This window comes from Bufo bufo, chromosome 8 (genome assembly GCF_905171765.1).
Source record: "Bufo bufo chromosome 8, aBufBuf1.1, whole genome shotgun sequence".
Taxonomy (NCBI): domain Eukaryota; kingdom Metazoa; phylum Chordata; class Amphibia; order Anura; family Bufonidae; genus Bufo; species Bufo bufo.
The window spans coordinates 135,067,245-135,085,911 of record NC_053396.1 but is presented as its reverse complement, the minus strand read 5'-3'; the positions used below and the strand labels follow the sequence as shown (position 1 = coordinate 135,085,911).

General features: G+C 44.0%; 1 protein-coding gene across 1 annotated transcript in view; it reads right to left on the bottom strand.

Annotated features, from left to right (window-relative positions):
* IL1RAPL2 (interleukin 1 receptor accessory protein like 2) overlaps positions 1-18,667 on the bottom strand; it is a 905,895-nt gene that overhangs the window by 68,102 nt on the left and 819,126 nt on the right. Inside the window, 1 exon segment of the mRNA XM_040405738.1 lies at positions 17,766-17,911. Within this exon segment, the coding sequence (XP_040261672.1) occupies positions 17,766-17,911 (146 nt within the window).

Sequence of the window (18,667 nt, the reverse complement as noted above, 5' to 3'; positions counted from 1 at the left end):
GGCCGTGCTTACACACAATAGGGAAAGGCTGGAAGTGCGCATAGGCCAACAACTTTACCTATAGTGTGCAAGCACGGCCACCACTGCTGGATTACGCGGTGGTAATAACCACGGATACGTGCTGTGTATAATGTGATGGAAAGTAGGCAATATGGACAATCACAATACATTGTAGTAAGTGCCTTGTATTAAATCTCTCTACATGATAAATGCCAGTTGCTGAAGTGAGACAACCCCTTTAAGTGTGCTACACTTAATAGGGTTAGGCATAAATGCCTTGGTGTGTGCATTGCTTGTTTCCTATGTGTGATTGGTGTGTGCTATATATGATCTATATATCAGTGGTGTATGTGCAGCATGTGAGCCATGTATAAGTGTCTTGTGTGCCACGTGTCCAATGAGTGATTGGTGTGCGCTGCATGTGTCTTGTTTCTGACTGACTTAGGCCTCATGCACACAACCGTTGTGTGCATCCGTGGCCGTTGTTCCGTTTTCCGTGATTTTCTGCGGAAAAAATATGACCTGTCCTATTTTTTTGACGGACAGCGGTTCACGGACCCATTTAAGTCAATGGGTTTGTGAAAAAACACGGATGCACACAAGTTTGGCATCCGCGTCCGTGGTCCGTGGCTGTAGGCTACTTTCACACAGACGGATCCACTGATCCGTCTGCATAAAAGCTTTTTCAGAGCTGAGTTTTCACTTCGTGAAAACTCAGATCCGACAGTATATTCTAACACAGAGGCGTTCCCATAGTGATGGGGACGCTTAAGTTAGAATATACTACGAACTGTGTACATGACTGCCCCCTGCTGCCTGGCAGCACCTGATCTCTTACAGGGGGCTGTGATCCGCACAATTAACCCCTCAGGTGCCGGATCACAGCCCCCTGTAAGAGATCAGGTGCTGCCAGGCAGCAGGGGGCAGTCATGTAGACAGTTCGTAGTATATTCTAACTTGAAGCGTCCCCATCACTATGGGAACGCCTCTGTGTTAGAATATACTGTCGGATATGAGTTTTCACGATCTAACTCAAATCTGATGGTATATTCTAACATTGAGGAGTTCCCATGGTGATGGGGACGCTTCAAGTTAAAATATAGCATCGTATTGGAGAAAACTCTGATCCGATGGTATAATAGGGACTCCTGACTTTACATTGAAAGTCAATGGGGGACGGATCCGTTTGCAATTGCACCATATTGTGTTAACGTCAAACGGATCCGTCCCCATTGACTTGCATTGTAAGTCAGGACGGATCCGTTTGGCTCCGCACGGTCAGGCGGACACCAAAACGACTTTTTTTTCATGTCCGTGGATCCTCCAAAAATCAAGGAAGACCCACGGACGAAAAAACGGTCACGGATCACGGAACAACGGAAATCCGTTTTGCTGACCGCAAAAAACAAACGTCCGTGTGCATGAGGCCTTAAGTGCAGGATATCCATATGTGTAAATTCTGCCACATGTGTGTGCATTTTGCTGTGAGTCTCTACAATCATATTTTATCTTTAATATTTCTGTTATCACTGTAAGTGCTCATGAACACGACCATTGGATGTTTTCTGTTTTGCAGTCTGCAAATTGCGGATGCGCAAAACATGGATACAGGGTGTGTGCATTCCATATTATGCGGAACAGAACAGCCGGCCTCTAATAGAAGAGTCCTATCCTTATCTGTAATGTGGACAATAATAGGTTCTATCATTTTGCAGAACGGCCATGCCGACATACAGACACAGAATGCACATTGAGTCATTTTTTATTTGCATTGATTACATATATCTCCCTAACACGTGTTGGGACTTTATATCATTTTATTTACAATTGGCCACTATGACCATTAATGTCCCTGGGCTGACACGTATTATTAATTATAAAATGTAACATTTATTTCTTGTCTTTAAAATTAAAATATATCTAGAACTCTAAAGATTAAAATTATCAGTCATGTCTGCCTACCGTGTATGATAATAACATTGGGTCTGATTATTAGGTACGTCCATTAGAGGGCACTATACACTGGTAGCTATTGTCTCTTTGCTTGCTTTATTATGGCATTGTCTATACCAAGATAGCTTACACTGTTATTTTCACAGTGCGCTAGCCGCAATTGCCTTAACGGACTAACTGCCCATACCCCTGAAGACGCCAAGGATTTGGCAAAACATGTCGGGGGGCAGCAAGCGATATTAGTGTTTTAGCCAGTATATGCCGGGCCTGTATCTGGGTCAGGTAGATGTATGAGGAAGAGGAGTTAGTCCGTTAAGGCAATTGCGGCTAGCGCACTGTGAAAATAACAGTGGGCCCTAAGTACCCCAGTCCGACACTGCTAGTACATATGCAGGCACTCTCACATACACCCTTGTACACATGCAGGCGCTGTCACATACACACTTGTATACATGCAGGCATTGTCACACATGCAGTCACTCACATACATTGTCACACATGCAGGCACTGTCACATACACACATTGTCACACATGCAGTCACTCACATACACTGTCACACATGCAGGCACTGTCGCATACACACATTGTCACACATGCAGGCACTGTCACATACACACATTGTCACACATGCAAGCACTGTCACATACACACATTGTCACACATGCAGTCACTCACATACATTTTCACACATGCAGGCACTGTCGCATACACACATTGTCACACATGCAGGCACTGTCGCATACACACATTGTCACACATGCAGGCACTGTCGCATACACACATTGTCACACATGCAGGCACTGTCGCATACACACATTGTCACACATGCAGGCACTGTCGCATACACACATTGTCACACATGCAGGCACTCTTTTACTCTACATTACATATTCCTTCCTCACCTCCTGGCTCTGTATTGCTGGTTCATGCGTCCTCAGCCAGACTCCTCCCCCTCTCAGTAGCAGGCTCAGGCTCCTCCCCCTCTCAGTAGCAGGCTCAGGCTCCTCCCCCTCTCAGTAGCAGTTCCAGGCTCCTCCCCCTCTCAGTAGAAGGATCAGGCTCCTCCCCCTCTCAGTACCAGGCTCAGGCTCCTCCCCCTCTCTAGCAGGCTCAGGCTCCTCCCCCTTTCAGTAGCAGGCTCAGACTCCTCCCCCTTTCAGTAGCAGGCTCAGACTCCTCCCCCTTTCAGTAGCAGGCTCAGGCTCCTCCCCCTTTCAGTAGCAGGTTCAGGCTCCTCCCCCTGTCAGTAGCAGGCTCAGGCTCCTCCCCCTTTCAGTAGCAGGGCTCAGTCTGCACACAGCATCAGTTGGTCCCTCCTTCCTTCCTCACTGATTAGCAGTGCTGGTCCATTGGAGGAGAGCCTGTTGGTACTTTTTGAGTGACAGCACTCCTAGTTCGTAAATATATATTTTAATTTTAAAGACAAGAAATAAATGTTACATTTTATAATTAATAATACGTGTCAGCCCAGGGACATTAATGGTCATAGTGGCCAATTGTAAATAATTTTTTTTATTTGCAGCCCCATTGAAGTGAAGGGAACTGTACAGACATGAAAATAATTAGTTTGTGTGCAGGAACCCTTAGGTGGGCCCCCAGAATCCGTTACACTGGTGGGCCCTAAGTACCCCAGTCCGACACTGCTAGTACATATGCAGGCACTCTCACATACACCGTTGTACAAATGCAGGCGCTGTCACATACACACTTGTATACATGCAGGCACTGTCACACATGCAGTCACTCACATACACTGTCACACATGCAGTCACTCACATACACTGTCACACATGCAGGCACTGTCACATACACACATTGTCACACATGCAGTCACTCACATACATTGTCACACATGCAGGCACTGTCGCATACCCACATTGTCACACATGCAGGCACTGTCGCATACACACATTGTCACACATGCAGGCACTGTCGCATACACACATTGTCACACATGCAGGCACTGTCGCATACACACATTGTCACACATGCAGGCACTGTCACATACACACATTGTCACACATGCAGGCACTGTCGCATACACACATTGTCACACATGTAGGCACTCTTTTACTCTACATTACATATCCCTTCCTCACTTCCTGGCTCTGTATTGCTGGTTCATGCGTCCTCAGCCAGACTCCTCCCCCTCTCAGTAGCAGGCTCAGGCTCCTCCCCCTCTCAGTAGCAGGCTCAGGCTCCTCCCCCTCTCAGTAGCAGGCTCAGGCTCCTCCCCCTCTCTAGCAGGCTCAGGCTCCTCCCCCTTTCAGTAGCAGGCTCAGGCTCCTCCCCCTTTCAGTAGCAGGCTCAGGCTCCTCCCCCTGTCAGTAGCAGGGCTCAGTCTGCACACAGCGTCAGTCGGTCCCTCCTTCCTTCCTCACTGATTAGCAGTGCTGGCCCATTGGAGGAGAGCCTGTTGGTACTTTTTGAGTGACAGCACTCCTAGTTAGTAAAGTTGGGTCCACAAAGTCCTATTTTCAAGAAAATCACGGCAAAATGTGGTGTTTTTTTGCTGTGATTTTGTAAAAATCAGACCCTGTGGACACAGCCTTACTGACCAGGAGTGCTGATTACACTAAAACCTGTCAGCCCCTGAGCAGCACAGTATCTTTCAGTCTGAAGATCAGGAAGGGGGCCCCACTCACCAGTGGACCTGTCCAAGCTGTATGGGCCCCCTCGCAGCTGGGCCCCTGTAACTCTCCAATGGGTGTGGACCCGCTGTGCCACTTACCGTTTTGGCTTTGGGCAAAACTTGGGAGCGGAATCCAAGTGTTCCCCTGGTCTTAACCCTTTATCCCACTTCAGGATGCGGAAGCTGGTTTTAGCTGCAGGGGGAACACCAGGTCGCTACCGCAAGAATGGTCCCGGCTAAGTGACAGCTGGCAGAGCAGGCCAGAACGCCCCGGTGCAAGCACTGGGGATACAGGCAGGTGGAGCGAGCTGTTGCTGGATGGAAGAAGCGCTACAGCAGAGTCAGATAAAGCAGGGCTGAGTTGGTGATTAAGCAGAGCTGGAGCTGTTAGAACAGCAGAGCTGAATAGCTCAGGTGCAGCAGGTGTAACAAGCTGAACAGCAGACAGAGGTGTGGTCGACAATCTGAATCATACACTTTAGAGCAAAGGTGGTGCCTGGCTGGGATTGGAGAAAAGGCGGAATCAGGGGCTTGCACGAACCCTTAAAAAAACAGGACGCGTGCAGCTCCTACAAGGTGCAACTGAAGCTGTCGTCGCCTGCGACAGTGCAGGAAATCGGTTTCCAGAGTTCGCAGCGGAGAGGTACATAGCAGGATGCGTTGCACGCTGGCGGCTGCCAACTGCCATTGTCACAGCCCCTGTGCAGCTGAACCAGCTGCACAGGCGGTATGTCTTCCCCTGGATTACTGTCTGGTCCAATTAACTATGGTGGTGACTGGTGGAGATCAGGCCGCAACCCAGCAAATATGACGAGAGTTGGCTGGACTATAACTGTTGCCGGAGTGTGAAACTAGCCTAGCAGCACCATATGAGAGCTATTCTGACCTAGAAGCAATTTCTTTCAATGAAATTATTTCTGTATTAAGGCATAGAACATACAATGATTTTTTGTCAATCATAACCTACACTAGCATTATTAGTTCCTGCAGGCTGTTCCGGCTGGATCAGCTATAGCCAGATGTTTCCAAGATGCCCACCAGGCCCCAATGACTATAATGGGGTCTGGAAGATACCCAACTGCTACAGGGCAAATAAGTCGGGATATATATCTTCATATGAAATTGGAGAGACCCACATCCATGAGATCTAACAAACCCTCTAGAATATTTTAGCATCCAAATATCTTTAATTAGAATTTACAACCAGAAAATTTGCCCCAATATCCTCCTTACTTCTATCTAAATAGTTTTAAAACATTTCGGGAGTCATTTACTTTCCAGAAATACACCTATATTTGGCGTATTTCTGGCACAGATTTCGGTGTAAAAGTTATTGGCACAGCAATCTGCGACTTTACCCCACTCACACTAGGTCTAAAAACCTGGACGCGGAAGGCCTGTCTCATTCATTGTTTTCTAAACCTGTTTGAGGTGTAGAAAATGGTCTAACAACTAGGAAGCTGTCTTACATTTAGACTGTCGCTCGATGCACTAAAGTTATGGAGAGGCCGGTGCCTGTTAATAACTTTGGTCTGAATAACCCCTATAGCTGGCGGTGGATCCGCCGGAGTTTAAAACTCTGGTCTTAATAAATGACCCCCTTAATGCTTTACTATGAAAATACTCAAGTTTTGACTTTCACTAGATATAAGGCTACTTTCACACTAGCGTTCGGAGCGGATCCGTCTGATGTTTCATCAGACGGATCCGCTCCGATAATGCAGACGTTCGCATCCGTTCAGAACGGATCCGTCTGCATTAAAACTTAGAAAATTTTCTAAGTGTGAAAGTAGCCTGAGCGGATCCGTTCAGACTTTACATTGAAAGTCAATGGGGAACGGATCCGCTTGAAGATTGAGCCACATTGTGTCATCTTCAAGCGGATCCGTCCCCATTGACTTACATTGTAAGTGTGGACGGATCCGCTCGCCTCCGCACGGCCAGGCGGACACCCGAACGCTGCAAGCAGCGTTCAGCTGTCCGCCTGGCCGTGCGGAGGCGAGCGGAGCGGAGGCTGAACGCCGCCAGACTGATGCAGTCTGAGCGGATCCGCATCCATTCAGACTGCATCAGGGCTGGACGGAAGCGTTCTGCTCCGCTCGTGAGTCCCTTCAAACGGAGCTCACGAGCGGACAGCAGAACGCTAGTGTGAAAGTAGCCTTAGACATACTGCATCATGTAATTTGTAAATCTTGTAATTCAATAGAAACTAAGAGATAAGTAGATCTAGCATAAAGCTGTAGCCAAATATGGTCTGGCTTAATTAACTGATTTCCAATTAGTTCAATGAATGACAGAATTTGGGCTAATGTTATTATGAGGGTTTATTATATGTAAATCTCTTAAGTCATGTGCATTGGCATGTCTTTTTCCTTATTAAACAGATTTTTTTTCATATCTTCTCAAGCTTTTCATAATGATGTATTTGATATATATATATATATATATATTACAACTGTTCTAAATCTGCTTAGTTTAACTGATAATATAAAATGAATTTTATATCCTTTACATCCACTTCATATAAATTGCCCTATTTAAACTGCTGAATCCTGTAATAGTATTAAAGGGGCTGGCCCTAGAGATTAGCGAATTTCTTGAAACTCGTTTAGAATCTGATTCACCAATTTTTCAAAAACAGTTAGAATTGATGTGCACCTGAATCAAATATGTACCAATTCTCAGGACAATCAGAGTATAACAGTAAGGTCTCCAAGGACTCATGTTTTTTTCTCTGGTTAATGCAAGAAAAAATTAGAGTTCTAGAAGATGAGAGAGAGAGAGAGTTAAATAACTCTCCAAAAACATAAGAAAACTAAGTGTCTCAGGATTAAATTGGCCTGATTAGCTAAGTGGCCTCTGTTGCCTTTTTGGGGTACTTGTTCTCATTATGGAGTTCACCAAGTATGAGTGAGGAACATTGTAATGCTAATCTCAGTTTCTGAGAAAAGTATATACAAATTAGTATATCTTAGTTTTGCTGGCATCGGAGATTTATCAAACTGGTGTAAAGTAGAACTGGCTTAGCTGCCCATGGTAACCAATTAGATTCCACCTTTCATTTTGGACAAGTCCTTTGGAAAATGAAAGATAGAATATGATTGCTATGGGCAACTAAGCCAGTTCTACTTTACACCAGTTTTATAAATCTCCCCCCTTAGTATTCTTTTGGAAGGAAAGCTAATTATGTATACCTTTTAGGTTTCTGGGAAAGATATTGAAACTAGCTCTTTTTCTCTGATTCGCTCAAAATGAATCACAAGAAATTTGGGTTTGTTAGAATTGGACGAGTTTCCAAATAGATTAGCTCATCTCTAGTTGGCCATGGGATACTGATGGCATAACACCAGGATATGCTATCAATGTCAGATAGGTGTGGATCCCACCTCCGGTACCTGCTCCTATGTAGACACTAGGGCCCCTAAAGATGAGGAGAGCACACCACACATGCACAAAGTGCTCTCCATTCATCGCTATGGGAGTTCCAAAAAAAGCCAAGCACACTCGGTATGACACTCTCCGGACCTGCATTGCACTGTATATCTGAGATATCATGTGACTGCTTCGTACCCCTACTATCTTACCCTATCGTGGAACTCCGGGGTGTACCTACCTGAGCCTGGCTACAATACGATGATACACAAGTATTTGGGTTGTACTGCCCCTTGTGGCAGCAAAACACCACAAGAACGACAGCATGCATTGTTTGCTATGGGACTGTACACCAAATATTAAATATACATTGGTGGGCTACCTGGCTTGATTTATGCATCTATACCTGCGTGATCATAAGTGCGGCAATATATTTTGCATTAATACTGAGGGGGTCCATTTATATGTAACTTTTTGAGGGGGGCGATCTGGCTTGTTTGTTATATACAGTATCATTTGCCGCTACCGGGGCAGCTGTTCCGTTTTGTAGGCAGGGCCTTTAGTATAGGGTTAATATCAGGGATAGTTCCCCTATCTTATTATCCACACCTGTACCTACAGAACAGCCTCTCCTATTTACGTGGAGAAGACAATATCTTTATTTATTTTGTTTTTATTATCTTTAGTTTATTATATTTAATGTCCATATTTGTGGGTTACTTTTTACTATACATTTATTAAAGGCTACGTTTTATTAGGGTGGTAATCTGTAAATTCAACTGAAGAAACTAGCCAGCAGCAGGACATGGAGCAGAACCTGAACCAGAAGGTGGTGGCATACTTGGACTGCACCCTAGATCCAAGATCCCTTGGACTACTGGGCAGACAAACTAGAATTGTAGCCTCCACTGGACAAGTTTGCCCTGGCCAAGCTTTCCTGCCTGGCCAGTAGTGTGGCATCAGAGGGGGTGTTTATTGCTGGAGGGGGAAAAGGCATAGTTACCACAAAGTGAACTCGCCTTTTAACACAAAATGTTTAGAGATTAACCTTTATAAAGATATCACAAGCGTGGATCAGCTAGGATTTCCACACGCATCAGACTAGATCATTCTGGCAGTAATGTTGACCGCAGTTACTGCAATGTGTTGCCACAGCAGAACATTGTGAAATATTACCCTTTACTTCTGGCCACGTGCTTCAGCCACTATTCTAGTGCCACACACCTTCTGCATCTGCTGCCATCTTCTACTACTGCCACCATCTTGTGCTGTTACTGCCACTGCTGTTGCTCTCCCCACTCCGTGACTGGGCCACTATGTTGACTCCTGATGCTGTTGTCATCCTCACCACTCTATTCTGGGGCCGCTAGTGTCCCTGGTTGGCCTTGTTGACATCACCGTTTATTTTTTCCTCCTTCTGATCTGTCAGAAAAATGGAAAACACTACGGATCCTGTCTTTAGAGCATCCATAAGGCCTCGATCACACGGTCAGTATTTTGCATCAGGATTTCATCATGATTTGGAAGCCAAAAGCAGGAGTGAGTCCAAAACACAGAAGTCATACAAATATTTCCATCGCATGTCATCTCTGTTTTGACCCCGATCCTGTTTTTGCCTTAAAAATACTGATCAATTACTAACCATTTACTGACCATGTGAAGGCAGATGCTCAAAGGATCTGTATTATAATTTTTTGGGCTGTTCTTCTGATGGATCAGAAGAAGGGGAAAATAAACAGTGATGTCAACACAAACTTACTGCTGACACCACTCCACTCTGTCATGGGTTTACTACTTGTATCTGTGGACTCCACTCTGTCATGGGTTTACTACTTCTATCGGTGGCTAACAAAATAGGAAACAACAGACGGTGTAAAAGATAGCTCTTTCCCACTATAGTAGAATCAGTGGCTAACAGAACATGTTATCTATCAATCAATGTCAAACTGTGAAATGAGCAAAATCAAAAACAATCAATGAAATGGATAGTTCTTTTCTACTATATTAGAATATGACTTCACAGAAATACCATTAATTCTAAAACATAACTTTTAATAAATCATTAATAAAAGCCAATGGACCCTTATGATACAAAAAAATATTTATAAATTAAGAAATAAATCAAAAACCTAAGTGTGAAAAAGATTTTTCCACTAGCCTACATTTGCAGGATGGCAGACAAATGTTTTAATAGGCTGTTGGGGCAATGTCCCTAATTATGGCCCTATTAATGTTGCCCTGCCTGCAAACGGAATAGCCGCCCCGATAGGGGCGATCCCGTGTCTCGTACCTCCTATTGATCCCTAGTTGGCCCTAGCGCGGGTAATGGATACAGCAATATAGAATGTTGGCCCTAGATTGAGACCTAGGCTAATATAAATATAGACAAAATAACAAACAACAAGCATCAATAACCCCCCAGTGAGGTAGCGAGGACCCACCCATTGACATACAGTGCAGAAAAAATGATAGTACGTGATGTAGCAAATATACAGGTCATGTGTCGCATTGACACTCCTGACCGTCCCTACGCGTTTCGCCTAGTTGGCTCCTCAGGGGACAAAAACATATATAAAAGATGACAACAGGGTGTCCAACACCAAAGAATGGTGAGCCAAAATCTTGAGCCAATCCTACTCTCAGATAAGGTATCATGAAAAGATAACTGACCAATTAAGTGAAGTGTAAACTGAGCCTAATAGTAACGCACAATCATTCTACAGCTAACAGAAGTGATTCAAAAGCATGTGTTAAAATGTTTAAATGTGATTGCCAAGCTTTCCATTGGGCCTGGAATTTGGGGAAGGAGCGATTTTTCCCATGCTGCAATTTCTTCAAATCTATAAATATGATCAACTTCCCAGTCCATTTATCGAGGGATGGTAGGTCAGATGAAAGCCAGTATAGGGGGACCAACAGGCGAGCAGCCATTAGGAGTTTTTTTTAAAGAGAAACTGAGGCTTGGTAGCAGTGTTAATATGCAGTAGGCCCAAGAGAGCTAGTTGGGGAGAGAGTGGAATAGCTGAACCGCAGATGTCATTGCATCTCTTGAAGATCTCAAACTGACATTTCTGAATTTGGGGGTATGTCCACCATACATGGTAAAAAGTACCTCTCTCAGCTTTGCAACGCCAGCTAATGTCTGATTTCAAGCCAATGCTGTAAAGTGTTTTACGGAATTTAGTGTACATTTGTAATTGTGTTCAGAATGAAATCTTACAAGGACTTTTTAAAGAACCAAATGCAACTAAAATGACATCAATTGTTTTTGTAATACAGTATTAAATGTTTTTTTGTGATTTCTTCATTGACACAATTATTCAACCCCTTAAAGACTACCACTCTTAAGAACAGAGGTTCATTCAAGTGTTTTCGATCAGGTATTGAAAACACCTGTGGATGTCAAGGAGCAGCAATCAAGCATAATAAGCACCAATTAGGCAGATTTAAAAGGACTGTGATACTCAGCTCCTTCTAGACATTTAATGGTGTGTTTACAAACATGGTGAAGTCAAGAGAATGGTCCAGGAAGACAAGAGAAGAGGTGATTTCTCTTCACAGGAAGGGCAATGGCTATAAGAAGATTGCAAAGATGTTAAACATACCAAGAGACACCATAGGAAGCATCATTTGCAAATTCAAGGCAAAGGGCACTGTTGAAATGCTACCTGGTCGTGGCAGAAAGAAGATGCTGACTTCGACTGCTGTGCGCTACCTGAAGCGCAAAGTGGAGAAAAGTCCCTGTGTGACTGCTGAGGAACTGAAAAAAGATTTGTCAGATGTGGGTACTGAGGTTTCAGCTCAGACAATAAGGCGCACACTGCGTAATGAAGGCCTCCATGCCAGAACTCCGAGGCGCACCACCTTGCTGTCTCCAAAGAATAAGAAGAGTCGACTGCAGTATGCCAAAAGTCATGTGGACAAACCACAAAAGTTTTGGGATAGTGTTCTGTGGACTGATGAAGCAAAATTAGAACTGTTTGGGCCCATGGATCAACGCTATGTTTGGAGGAGGAAGAACAAGGCCTATGAAGAAAAGAACACCTTGCCTACTGTGAAGCATGTCGGGGGGTCAATCATGCTTTGGGGCTGTTTTGCTTCTACAGGTACAGGGAAGCTTCAGCGTGTGCAAGGTACCAAGAATTCTCTTCAGTACCAGGAGATATTGGATGAAAATGTGATGCAGTCCGTCACAAACCTGAGGCTTGGGAGACGTTGGACCTTTCAACAGGACAATAATCCCAAGCATACCTCCAAGTCCACTAGAGCATGGTTGCAGATTAAAGGCTGGAACATTTTGAAGTGGCCATCGCAGTCACCAGACTTAAATGCGATTGAGAACCTCTGGTGGGACTTAAAGAAAGCAGTTGCAGCGCGCAAGCCTAAGAATGTGACTGAACTGGAGGCTTTTGCCCATGAAGAAAGGGCGAAGATACCCGTAGATCGCTGCAAGACACTTGTGTAAAGCTATGCTTCACGTTTAAAAGCTGTTATAACTGGAAAAGGATGTTGTACTAAGTACTAAGATTGAATGTCACTTGGGGGTTGAATATAACTGATAATGATGTGAGCACAGAAAATACATTTGTGGTTATTTCATCATAAATGTTATGTTATATTTGTCTGACTTACAAGTGCCTCTTTGATTTAATTGTAAACAAGATGACTGAAATGATCAAAATTAATGTCAAAATGGCCAAAACACTCAATTTCAGTGGGGGTTGAATAATTTTGAACACAACTGTATCTACATATGATATCAGGTGTCTTATACCACCATGTGAGGACTTTGTAACCATTCTCCTGTACTCTCACACATCTTAAAGAAATGTGAGGCTCTAGGAAGAGCAGGAATTGTTCAACCAGCGTGAAGGAGATTCCCAGATCTCTCTCCCAGAGACCAATGAAGTCTGGTTTGGACATACGTATAGGAGTGTTAAACCGTTTGTAGAATTGCAATATTGGTTTAATTGGGGGAGCAGGGTTAGAGACCAAGCTTTCAAACCATGTGAGCAATCTAAGGAGTGCCTATTTAGGAATGTGTTTGGTTATAAAGGAGCGAAGGTAAGAGATCAAGGTGTGGTGGAAACCAAGCCCAGGCAGTGAGAGAAGTAGTTATTCTTTCCCCAAGACCCCCCTCCCCCTTCGTTGTACATGGAAAGGATGGGGATCTCGGACTTGATGAATTGAGGTAGGGAGACGGCCCCTCAGCTCAGATGGAGCCATCTCCACCAAATCCCTCACCTGCACAAGTGGCAAAGACTGAAACCAATTCCACGTTCCGAGGGTGGCTTTAACTGTTGGGTCAAGATGTGATAAGTTGTACGTGTCAACAACACCAACCAAAAGTCGTCTAAAAGATGATTGAAAATTCGAGATCTCCATCTCACCCTAAAACATGGGGAGGTCACCGAAGCCAGTCAACAACTCTCGACAGGAGAATAGCTCTACCATACAACACCGGGTTTGGCAGGCCAATACCATCCGAGGCCCTGGGTCTCTGTAGGACTGACACGGCTAGGTGAGGTTTTTTCTTCTCCCAAATGAAAGTGCGAATATGCTTCAATAAAGTCAAATAGTAAACCCTCAGAACTGGGATAGGCAATACATGTAAATGGCTCAATCTCGACAACACTAGTGAGGAAACCATTTTTTCCCGCCTAAACCATGATAGCATAGGAAAATTTTGTGTGAGAAGTTGGTCCTGCAAAGATTATAACAGAGGGAGATAATTGAGATGATAGAGTTTCTGGGGATCGGAGCTGACCTTAACCCCAAGGTTGGTCAAGTATGGAGCATTCCAGTTAAAGGGAGAACGAGCCATCAAGTCCCACTTGACTGAGGTCCGAATGCCAATACTTAGAATGTTTGACTTTTTCATGTAAATCTTAAAGTTGGATAATGGTCTGAACCTTTCTAATAACTCATATATAAGAGGCAGAGAGTCTACCGGATTAGATGTTATCACTAGTGTTGATCGAGCACCAAAGTGCTCAGGTGCTCGAGTAGAAAACCTCGGAATGCTCGGGAGTCTACCGAGCACAATGGAAGTCAATGGCAGAACCCAAGCATTAAACCAGGCACCCCCTGCTCTGAAGAGGGGAGGGTGTCTGGTTCACATGAAAAGGTCAGAAATTGATGGAAACACCACTGAAATGGTTCGGGAACAGCATGGGGAGGATGTTTGGATGCATATTGGACTCTCAGGTCGCTGCTGGGAACGATGTTGTCCAAGTAGTACGCCAATTTTACAGACTGACAATAATATGCACAAAACCGAAGATAAAATAGATTTTAGATGAAAAACTGTTAGGATACATTCTTTCATATATATTTACTTGTATATAAAGTGCAAGTGCTGCCAAAAATTGCAAGGAAGAGGCACTCCGATACAACTTGTATATCACATAAAGGAGGGTCACATTCACATTGTGGTACAATAGTTCAATTAGTGGGACTCCTACACTCATAAAGCCTATGCATTAAGTGAAAGGGCTGCCAAAAATTACAAGGAACCGGCGCTCCAAAACACCTTTTGTTACACATAAAGGAGGGCATCATACACACCCTTGAAAAATTATGATTGATGTCCTGCTGGTGACCCCCAAAAACATTTGGAGCAAGGGCCTGCTGATCTGACCATCTAAAACCTTAGGGGCGAGGGCCTGCTGCTGCATTGGTGACTCTAGATAACCTCTAGGCGATTGCACGTCCCAGTGACGGCGACGATCCATTTGGATGTCTGCCCTATCAACTTTCAATGTTCTTTTCTGCGCCTACCATGGTGATCACAGGTAACGGGGAATCAGGGTTCGATGCCGGAGAGGGAGCTTGAAAAAGGGATACCACATCCAAGGGAGGTCAAAACATTATATGCGAGGGTCTGCTGTTGAGCTGACCCTCTAAAACATAAGAAGCGAGGGCCTGCTGGTGAGCTGATGCTCTAAAACATTATATGTGAGTGTCTGCTGCGGAGCTGATGCTCTAAAACATTATATGCGAGTGCCTGCAGGTGAGCAGATGCTGTAAAACATATGTGAGTGTCTGCAGGTGAGCGGACACTCTAAAACATTATATGCGAGTGCATGCTGTTCAGCTGACCCTATAAAAAAATTTGAGTGGAGGGCCTGCAGTTGAGCTGACCCTATTAAAAAAAAATTAGAGTGAAGGGAATATATACAATCTGGATGAGGAAGAGGAGGAGGAGGAGAAAACAAGATTCAACCATATAATCTTTTGGCTGCAATATCTTTTGACTTTAGGAGTAGTGTTGATTGCAAATTTTCGTTGGGGATGTCTCCAGGAGCAACAGTTTCAGGTATGCCTCGCAGGTTATTACGCCTCCTGCGGTTTTCTTGCTCTTATATAGCATTATATATAATATTTAAAGGTGTTTGAACTGAGGATAAGCGCTGTGTCACAGCAGACTGATGTTGGAGAACTGCTGTTTGGGACTCCTCCAGTGACTCGACTCTCCTCCCTATGTGGTGGACATCTTGCTTAATGGCTGAAAAATCCGAGCTAAGTGGTTCAAGCGCAGATGCCAGGGAAGAAGCCAGAGTTTCTCTCAAATAGGTGCAAGATATAGGGAGGCTGTCGGGTTCTTCATCACCTCCCTGTGCTGAGTCGGAGGCCTCAGGCTGCTCATGTCCCCGCCGCCCGCTGTGTGGCCAGCGCCACCTTAGAGTCTCGGGTTGCATAAGTGGCGGCTGCTTTTTTTCATGAATTTCTCCATTTCCCCACTACTCGGTGCTGCTTTTTGAGGTCCAGTGGCATCCCGGATTTGAATCCTCCAATTTTGGCATAATTGATCCTTCAGGCAGTATGACATGTGAAAAGGGTGAGGTATCACTCGGAGCAGCAACTTCAAGCATCCATCTCCATCCGACACTAGCTCCGCTTCCCCCCCAAAAGCATGTGTTTGCACTGCTACAACATGGATTAAAATAACCTTTTTCTCCACTACTTTATTGACACTGCCTCCATGTCCTTCTTTTGTTCGACTAAACAGTCATTGGGACACAGCTCTTGCAAGGATTTTTTTGTTCCTTTACTAAAGGCTACTGTATGCTTTTCTACTGTTGGTGGCCTGCATGACTATGCGCACGTCCATATACTGTATGAGCCCTACTGACGCATAGTAACATTTTAGCTACTAGAAAAGATTACCGTCCATGCACAGTGATGTAAACCGAGATGCAGGCTGGGATATTGCCGATTTAACACACTTCATGACAAATTAGTTCGGAAGAAATTCGGCAAAGATTCCAAATCAATTTTTGGAAAAATTCACTTATCTGTAGCAGCCACCTCTGCTATGCTGCTATGGAACTGTTAGAAATATTAGAAATTTTTGAAACTCCGATAGCGGTGAATGGGGGGTGGCCGCACTTTCATGGCTGCTCTGTTAACTTTGGGGTTCCCTTTCTGGAGACAGGCGCAGGACCCACATCTGGGACCTGCACCTATCTGACATTGATGCCATATGCTAGCAATATGCCATCAATGTCCCAGGTGAGAATAGCTCTTTAAGACAAGTAAAAGATACATACTGTATGGATAGGGGAAGGAATTTATGAAAAAGCTTCATAGATTATTTGAAAGACAATCAGGTGGAAGATAGATTGCTTAGAGACTAGAGTTACAAGGATTTATGTTGTCGTTTTTTTTTTTTTTAAGAGGAAAGAACAACGGAAAACTTTTCAAATGAGTTTTCCAATATTTCTCCTTGTTCGCTCATATATAAGGGATGACAGATCCCTACTAGAGGTGAATAAATCAGTGTGCTGCATTTCTGATTTACTAGGTAATAGACTACAACAGCAGAATCGATATTTACAAAAGGAAGTCTTAGTCTTGGTGAATTAAAATCTGGGCACATGAGTCTGCATAACTGAGATGAGGTTTAATTCCTATGATATCAATATGAATTGAACCATAGGTGGGGAGCTGGGATGTAGTATCGCAAACTATTAGTGTTTGGAGGCAATTTCTTATAGGATGATTCAGATATAACCTGTGTGTACTATCATGACAACAAAGTTTACTAGAGATGAGCGAATTTCTCAAAAGTTCGATTCGGCTGATTCGCTGAATTTCACCAAAACATTTGCTTTGTGCCGAATTACTTCGTCACGAAGCAAATTTTTCTGTAAGTAGCGGTTGGAATGACAGGGAGCTGCAATAGCGGCGTCCCCGTCATTGTACTCCTCAAATGCCGCATTCATACATGATCGCGCATCTGAGTGTATATAATTAACAATAAAAAAAATTACATCAAACTTACCACCTCCATTTGCTCGCGACGGGCCAGCTGCGGCCATCTAGCTTGAAGATCTCAGCCGAAATCTGTGCGGCGCGAGATTACGTCATCACGCCGGCTGGCGTGGTGGCGTATGACGTCATCACGCCAGCCGGCTTGATGATGTAATCTCGTGCCGCACTGGTATTTCGCCGAGATCTTCAAGCAAGATGGAGGCTGGCAGCCCGTTGCGAGGTAAGTTAGAAATTTTTTTAGTTTTTTATACTATTTTCAGGTTAAATCGATTCACTGACACAAAGCACGAGGAAATTTGGCTTCTAGGCGAATCAAATTTATGGTGAAATTCGGATCGAATTCCACTTTGTGGGATTCGATTCACTCGTCTCTAAAGTTTACGAAGCAATTAAATTTGGATGTGCGTGCGTTCTGTATATATGGAGAAAGAAGAGAACACTGTCTACTCCACTGAAAGCTGTAGGAAGTCAAACATGCCATTTATTTAGCAGAAAACGAGCCATTAGTAACGAGCTGAGGTCAATATCTACCTTTCTTTCTCAGGAGGACACTAGCATGCTTGCGGCCATTTCTGTTTTCCACATGACAGGTGTAGTTACCCAGGTCTGCTTCTTGAACAGCATCAAATGTTAAGGCCAGTTCTACCTCCTTCTCCCCAAGATGTTCTCTTAGTAACCTAAATCAAAGAGATACATCGTTATAAACTGACGGCAGTACAAACAAACATTAATGGCATACACCTTATACTTATTTAAGCATTCCAGCATACATTTGCCTAGCTGAATGTAAGTATTGTAAGTTGGCCAAAACAATGCGTGGCCTATGATGTTATATTGTAGAATGTGATCATTGCACAACCATAAGACTCTGGCTATCATTCAGAGCTGTTCTGGAACCATTTCAAGAGAACCTGTCATATGCAACTTATGATAAGGTGCTGTAGGTCACAAGACAGTAAAATCTTTGATGCTTTAAAGCTCCTTGCCTTGACATTTTTATCTAAATACACTTTATTTACCTTTCTATATGTAAATGTGGGTCATGGAGTCATCGGGGTGTCTTCTTACACTGCCTGAGTCATGGCCACAAGTCTACCAATCTTATTGTGATTGACATCCCACTGACTGCTCCAAGCCACCCTGATGCTTGTGAAATCTCGTGAAAGCTCCATAAATACTCTTTCCCTTCTCCTCTCATGACATGCACAGTAAGCTAACATGCATGCAATCACCGGAGGAGAAAGGAGAGCGTATTTATGGCATGCGCCATATTTGCTGTGTCTGTGAACTACAAGCACCTTATCATTTGTAGCATTCGGCTAATGTGATGACAGGTACTAGAGATGAGGAAGTTTAGGAAAATTTGATCCTGCAACTTCTCTGAAGTTCGCCAAGAAATTTAATTCATTATGATTTAAATTGTCACAAATCTC